General features: G+C 39.5%; 1 protein-coding gene across 4 annotated transcripts in view; it reads right to left on the reverse strand.

The window, feature by feature from the left end:
- CNTLN (centlein) overlaps positions 1 to 7091 on the reverse strand; it is a 332078-nt gene extending 324987 nt beyond the window's left edge. For 2 of the 4 annotated variants that reach the window (XM_081278288.1, XM_081278287.1), the window contains exon 1: positions 6602 to 7091. In XM_081278288.1, coding sequence (XP_081134414.1) covers positions 6602 to 6961 — 360 coding nt within the window. In that variant the 5' untranslated portion in view covers positions 6962 to 7091. The remainder of the gene's footprint in view (positions 1 to 6601) is intronic. The other 2 variants (XM_081278289.1, XM_081278290.1) reach the window with 2 other exon arrangements.
- Positions 7092 to 7950: the final 859 nt, after the last annotated feature.

Raw genomic sequence — 7950 nt, forward strand, 5'->3', positions numbered from 1 at the left:
TACCAACCAAGAAAAGCCCTGGACCGGATGGGTATACAGCGGAGTTCTACAAAACCTTCAAAGAAGAATTAATACCAATACTTTTCAAGCTATTTCAAGAAATAGAAAAAAAAAAGGAGCTCTTCCAAATTCATTCTATGAGGCCAACATCACTTTGATCCCAAAACCAGACAAAGATACTTCAAAGAAAGAAAACTACAGACCAATATCTCTAATGAACTTGGATGCAAAAATCCTCAATAAAATTCTGGCGAATCGAATACAAAAACATATCAGAAAACTTGTGCACCATGATCAAGTAGGATTCATTCCTGGGATGCAAGGATGGTTCAATATACGGAAATCAATAAATGCTATTCACCACATCAATAGACTTAAAGACAAGAACCATATGATCATCTCGATGGATGCAGAAAAAGCATTTGACAAAGTACAGCATCCCTGTATGTTCAAAACACTAGAAAAACTAGGGATAACAGGAACTTACCTCAACATTGTAAAAGCTATATATGCTAAACCTCAGGCTAGCATCATCCTAAACGGAGAAAAACTGAAGGCATTCCCTCTAAAATCTGGAACAAGACAGGGATGCCCTCTATCACCACTTCTATTCAATTTAGTTCTCGAAGTACTAGCCAGAGCAATTAGACAGACAAAAGAAATTAAAGGCATAAAAATAGGAAAAGAAGAAATTAAATTATCGCTATTTGCGGATGACATGATAATGTACTTAACAGACCCAAAAGAGTCTACAAAGAAGCTGCTAGAGTTAATAAATGAATTCAGCAAAGTGGCAGGTTATAAAATCAATACGCATAAATCAAAGGCATTCCTGTATATCAGCAACAAAACTTCTGAAATGGAAATAAGGAAAACCACTCCATTCACAATATCCTCAAAGAAAATAAGATACTTGGGAATCAACCTAACAAAAGAGGTGAAAGATTTATACAATGAAAACTACAGAACCCTAAAGAGAGAGATAGAAGATCTCAGAAGATGGAAAAATGTACCCTGTTCATGGATAGGCAGAACTAACATCATCAAAATGGCGATATTACCCAAAGTTCTCTACAGGTTTAATGCAATGCCAATCAAAATCCCAACGGCATTTCTTGTAGAAATAGACAAAGCAATCATGAAATTCATATGGAAAAACAAAAGACCCAGAATAGCAAAAGCAATTCTAAGCAGGAAGTGTGAATCTGGAGGTATAGCGATACCAGAGGTCAAACTGTACTACAAAGCAATAGTAACAAAAACAGCATGGTACTGGTACCAAAACAGGCAGGTGGACCAATGGTACAGAATAGACACAGAGACTAATCCACAAAGCTACAACTATCTTATATTTGATAAAGGGGCTAAAAGCATGCAATGGAGGAAGGATAGCATCTTCAACAAATGGTGCTGGGAAAATTGGAAATCCATATGCAACAAAATGAAATTGAATCCCTTTCTCTCGCCAGCCACAAAAATTAACTCAAAATGGATCAGGGAGCTAGATATCAAATCAGAGACACTGCGTCTGATAGAAGAAAAAGTTGGCTACGATCTACATATTGTGGGGTCGGGCTCCAAATTCCTTAATAGGACACCCATAGCCCAAGAGTTAATAACAAGAATAAACAAATGGGACTTACTTAAACTAAAAAGTTTTTTCTCAGCAAGAGAAACAATAAAAGAGGTAAATAGAGAGCCTACATCCTGGGAACAAATTTTTACCCCCCACACCTCAGATAGAGCCCTAATATCCAGAATGTACAAAGAACTTAAAAAATTAAACAATAAGATAACAAATAACCCAATCAACAAATGGGCCAAGGACCTGAACAGACACTTCTCAGAGGAGGACATACAATCAATCAACAAGTACATGAAAAAATGCTCACCATCTCTAGCAACCAGAGAAATGCAAATCAAAACCACCCTAAGATACCATCTCACTCCAGTAAGATTGGCAGCCATTATGAAGTCAAACAACAATAAGTGTTGGTGGGGATGTGGGGAAAAGGGTACACTTGTACACTGCTGGTGGGGCTGCAAAATGGTGAGGCCAATTTGGAAAGCAGTATGGAGATTCCTGGGAAAGCTGGGAATGGATCCACCATTTGACCCAGCTATCGCACTTCTCGGACTATTCCCTGAGGACCTTAAAAAAGCGCTCTATAGGGATACGGCTGCATCAATGATTATAGCGGCACAATTCACAATAGCTAGACTGTGGAACCAACCTAGATGCCCCTCAATAGATGAATGGACAAAAAAATGTGGCATCTATACACAATGGAGTATTATGCAGCACTAAGAAATGACAAAATCATAGAATTTGCAGGGAAATGGATGGCATTAGAGCAGATTATGCTAAGCGAAGCTAGCCAAGCCCTAAAAAACAAATGCCAAATGTCTGCTTTGATATAAAGAGAACAACTAAGAACAGAACAGGAAGGAAGAGGATGAGGAAAAGACTACAGTAAACAAAGACGAATGGGGGGAGAGAAACGGAGAGAGAAGGGAAAGCACATGGAAATAGTAGGAGACCTTCAATGATACATAGAATTATAAGAGGTCATGAGGGGCAAGGGGGAGGGAAAAAAAGGGAGAGAATTGAACAACAGCAGGGGAGGTAGAGAGGGAAGATGGGAGGGGAGGGGAGGGGAGGGGGGATAGTAGGGGATAGGAAAGGTAGCAGAATACAACAGTCACTAATATGGCATTATGTAAAAATGTGAATATGTAACAGATGTGATTCTGCAATCTGTATTTGGGGTGAAAATGGTAGTTCAAAACACAACTTGAGTCAAATGTATGAAAGATGATATATCATGAGCTATGTAATGCTTTAAATAATCAATAAAAAAAGAATTTTGTGGGGTTTTTTTGTATTTATTTTTTAGTTGTAGTTGGACTCAATACCTTTATTTTATTTATTTATTTTTATGTGGGCTGAGGATCGAGCCGAGTGCTCTGTCATTGAGCCACAACCCCAGCCCAAGAATTTTGTTTTAATTATTTGAATGTCATATTAAATTTAATGTGGATTATCCCTTTAATTATTAAAAAGATCCTTCTCATATAGAAAAAGTTAACCACTCCAAAAAAAATACCATAGAACTAATTTCCAAACTGTTCCAAAAAATATATAAACAAGGAAACTATTGCCAATCGCATTCTTTGTATTTTCCCTATTTCAGACACTTAAAAGATATTTTTTTAATTTTTTTTCAATTAAAAGCCTTTAAAATCACTCATAACAACATTATTTGTTTTCTGTACAGAACTTCCAAACACAATCAAATACTTAAAAATTCTTAATCCTTCTCATAAAGTTTATTAAACAGCCCCTAGCTTATGAAACAGCTGACTCAATGATAGATGACTTAATTCTAAATTTCCTTAGAGGTAGATTGGTTTTTGCCTTTTACTTATCAGCTTGTATGGAAATAGACACCGTCAATATAAACACAAACACCCAAAACTTCCCCTTTTGAAGTGGGCACCTACTCTCCCAACACATAGATTCATTTTGGAAATATATTAAACACCCAAAACTTCCCCTTTTGAAGTGGGTACCTACTCTCCCAACACATAGATTCATTTTGGAAATATATTAGGCCTTTAATTTGCCTCTAATTGAGGAATGAATTCACCAAACCTTCAAAAACTATTTCCTACATTTAAACAAATAATTTGCCCATCAGAACTCAAGGAAACCATGGAAGGAATTTGTTTGCAAATATGACACAAAGTAGCCACTCAGCAAATTATCATTATGAAAAATAACTTCACAAAAAGTTCACCTATTAGAATATAGCCACTAACAATGAGGAGGAATCTAATTCCACAATACATACTCAAATTTATTTTTTTCTTTTTGAATGACTTGACAAGGTTTCCAACATAAAATATAAGGGAACTAGTTCTCTGATCATACACTCTTACTTCCAATATCATGTACTTCCAAAGTTATTTTCATCATTAAATTTGGTAATTTAAATGTCCTAAATGTTTTATCTGAAATTGCTCTGTAGGTTTAGTAAATATTTTGGTTCCTACTAAAACAGAAAATAAGCTTTATGAACACTATATAACATTACTTTTCCTCACCTGGTATTCTATAAATTTTGATAAACACGCATATATTCATATCTCCAGCTTCTTTTGTCACAAACAATACATTCTTGAAAGATATAATCAAAATTAAGAATATAATAGAGTTAGGCTTTAAATCCACACACACACACAAAAAAGGGCAAAATTTCATGGACTCAGAATCACCTTTTGGAACACCCTTGAAAAATTCCTTGGACAAAAGCTGTATTTGGAAGCTAAACTACAATCCTCAGTAAGCACAATACAGACAGCTTTTCACACTGAAATCAACCACCTTTTCTTCAGCTAAGCATTATATGTAGTTTGCTTGCTAATGTGGCAGTCATAGGAAAAAATGTTTAAATAATAAAATTACCTATAGTGAGATAAGATGCTCACATTAAAAGAAGTGCTTATTTTCTACTCTGAGGCATTCCAATGGAGTGAAATGGTACCTGGAATCAAACTTTTCCCACCAATCACACATAACTGATTCCCATAAATTAAATGTGTATGGGAAAGGAACTAACCTAACAGAAGCTACTATGTATGATCATTTATTGATCAAACAGGGTTCTTTTCCCCAAACAGGATGTTTGACCCATTATAAGGACATGGAATTAATTTAGATCTGAACACTATCTTTTAAAATAGAAAATATCAGAGTTAATAACAAACCTTTATCATAAATATTCTTTCTGAAATTAAATGTGTATATATGTTACTAAGTGATATAAAATGAACTTTAGGTTAAAATTTCTAGCAGTTTTAATATTATACATTCTCAGGTACTGTTATTTCCACCTGAATAAATAAGTGAAAGAATAAAAATATCTAAAAGTGAGTTTAAATCATTGAAATACTTCTTTACAAAAAAATTGGGAGTTCAATTATATTAAGAGTCTGTTTTGACTACAGTTTTATGGTGTGGGATAATGCCAATTTCATTTCACATTATTGGAATGCTTATCATCATCTAACAGTATATGATAGAATCAAAAGGATCATCATTCTAAGCTAATTACGACCATATCTATATTCTTACCCCTGCCTATAGTAATGCAATAATCTTCCTAGTCCAGGTATGTCCAAGGTCAAAAAGGCCAATGCCATATTGGGAGCCACATTTTAAAAGAATCTAATAATGAATGGGTTTAGGGAAAGGGTTCATCAGGCTGTTTTCCACACTGACTTCCTGATTTAATTATAAAAAGTAAATAACTTATTTCCTTAGCCAGCTAAGACCCTAATTATGGAACGGCATAAGGAAAGGGCAGAAAACTGTGTCTTAAATTATGACTTTTAACAAAGACCTTTATCATGAGCTCACATTCCTAAACTCCCCAAAGTTGAGGTGTGTGTGTGTGTGTGTGTGTGTGTGTGTGTGTGTGTGTAGAATTTTAGATAGATAGGCAGACAGATAGATAGCCTTTGGTGTCTTTTATTCATCCTTTTGCCCCCTTAACCAGTGAAGAATAGGTACATAACACCTCCTCAATTTATTTAATCAAAGACATACTTAAGCTTGACTCAGCAAGGGCCTACAAAAGCAACAACAACAAAAAAATTCAACAGAACAAACTACGAGAGAATCAATTTCATGAACTGTTTTATTAATCTAAACTGATAAAACTGTTCACAAAGTTACCTTGGTGTTGAACAATTTCTAATTGGTATCTATCTTGAAGACAGGAATTTAAAGACCTATTATTGAGTTCCCAACATTTAATCTAACCCTGTGGGAAGGTTCGGGTAAAATCCGGGAAGAGATAGTGATAAGCAGGCAAAACTAAAGGAAAATTAAGTCTATGTACGTGGGGCTGATCATCCTTAGTACACACAAACTCTACAAATAAGAAGTTGTTTTAGTGCAACTGACTTAGCAAATGCTTTTCACTAGCGAGATCAGAAGAAAATGAGATTTCTCACTCCTGGATTATGGGAACTATGGAATTACTGTAGTTGGCTAATAAATAGTCTCAAGCATCATCCATTGTGTGTAAAAGTTCCCAGCCCAAGACTTCCTTAAGATTATGAGTCTGTGTTTACAAGTCTGACCCTGTAAGTACAACAGCAGGGGTCTGGAAATTGAAAACAAGCTATTTCTTTGGCGGATTTTATTTTAACATAAGTGTTTAAGCTTTTCTGTTCAACTTGCGGGCTGCACTCCACTCGTGGGATCAGGTACCGCTGCAAACACCAACCACAACCGGAACTTGAACTTCGGGGAGGAAGGCGGAAAGGGGTGCGATGCGCCTTTTGGATGTATCCAAGTGACCAAACCAAACCCGGGTGCGAAGGCGAGCCCTGCCTGGCGGGTGACCGCATTAGAGCAGGAGCCCGGGTCCCTCAAGCCCCAGGCCAAGAAGGCAGTAGGAGCCGGTAGGCGGCGTCACGGGAGGGACCGGGAGGTCCCCAATCCGCGGAGCGACACAGCCCAAGGCCGGGCGGAAAATCGCGTCTCCCGGGCCGGGCTGTGGAGGGAAAGGCCGGCGGAGGTCCTAGATACCTGACACAATGCCAGCTCCTCCTTTAGGCAGCTCAACTCTTCCTCCAGTAGCTGCGTCCGGGTCATCTTCGCCTCCTCTACCGAGATGCCCTCTAGCCGCCTGGACCCCACGGGCTCGCTGAGGAGGGGAGCATGAGCCGGAGCAGCCCCCGCGGGCCCTCGCGGTGCCCCAGACCCTTCTTCGCCCCGCCAGAGTATGTCATTTTTATCCACGACGACCTCCCGCACTGTGCTGGCAAGCCCCGAGGCTTCGCTGCGCACCGTGTGGACCTCAGCTCCCCGCCCAATACGTGGGGACCGGGGGCCCATCGGTCGCGCCGAGGGGGGAGGGAGCGGTGAGGACGGAGAGCGCGCCGCCATGACCGCTAATGGAAACGGGTCAAGTTCCCACTTGGAAACTCCACCTCCCCTTCCCCATCCTGACGAGCCCGGAGCGCTGATCTGCGCATGCGCGTGTCTTTTCCCGCCTAGGCGCGCGGGGTCTTGGCAGGCTTCCCGCGGCCCGCGAGCGTGGGGCTGCGCATGCGCGGTGACCGGAGGGGCTAGTCTGGTTAGTACCCAGCCTGAGTCCTTTGCTAGGGATGCCTGGATTTCCTGTCCTCCGCAAACCGTATCCTCCGTTTAAGGCCTAGCTCTCATCCTGCCTTTTAAAGCCTTCCTTGACAAGCTTGCAGCCCCAAATGATCTTTAACTATGAATTTCTCTTCTTTCAAGGCCTCTGCCAACTCATTTGTCATGTTTCATTGACCGCCCAGGAGTGTTAGTTACACGGCTAATCTCTCCAGCGCTATCGTAAACTCCTTGAGGATGAGGGAATAGATTTTAGACTTAAGTGTTTTTTCACACCCCTTAGCAAAACTGCCTTAGATACATCTGACATTCAGCTGACTGATGTCAAGGAGAAGTGGAAATCCTTGTGCTGAGCTGGGACCATCAAGCAGGTTTCCCACTTGAATTATGATCCTTTGTACACCCCCTGTCTTTTGTTTGCAAGAGTCATGATTTCCTTTGAATCTTTATACCAGTTTCTTTATTCGTTGGCTGGATCAGAGTGAGCCTATTCCACTCAGCCCAACAGGTTGGGTCCTCCGACCAATCTGAAATTAGTAATTTGGAACATGGTGAAAGAAATAAAACCTACTTTTCTTTATAATTCTCTTGTTTGTTTGGTTTTCCTTCTTGACTTCTTTATAAACTTCAAATACGCAATAATGTCCTTTCTTTATCCTAAAAAAACATGTCCTTACTATTAAGTTTAGTAAGAAGATGTGCATTGAGGGCTGGGGATGTGGCTCAAGCGGTAGCGTGCTCACCTGGCATGCGTGCGGCCCGGGTAGAAAAGTGATAAC

This window comes from Spermophilus citellus (genome assembly GCF_964194105.1).
Source record: "Spermophilus citellus genome assembly, chromosome: 2".
Taxonomy (NCBI): Eukaryota; Metazoa; Chordata; class Mammalia; order Rodentia; family Sciuridae; genus Spermophilus; species Spermophilus citellus.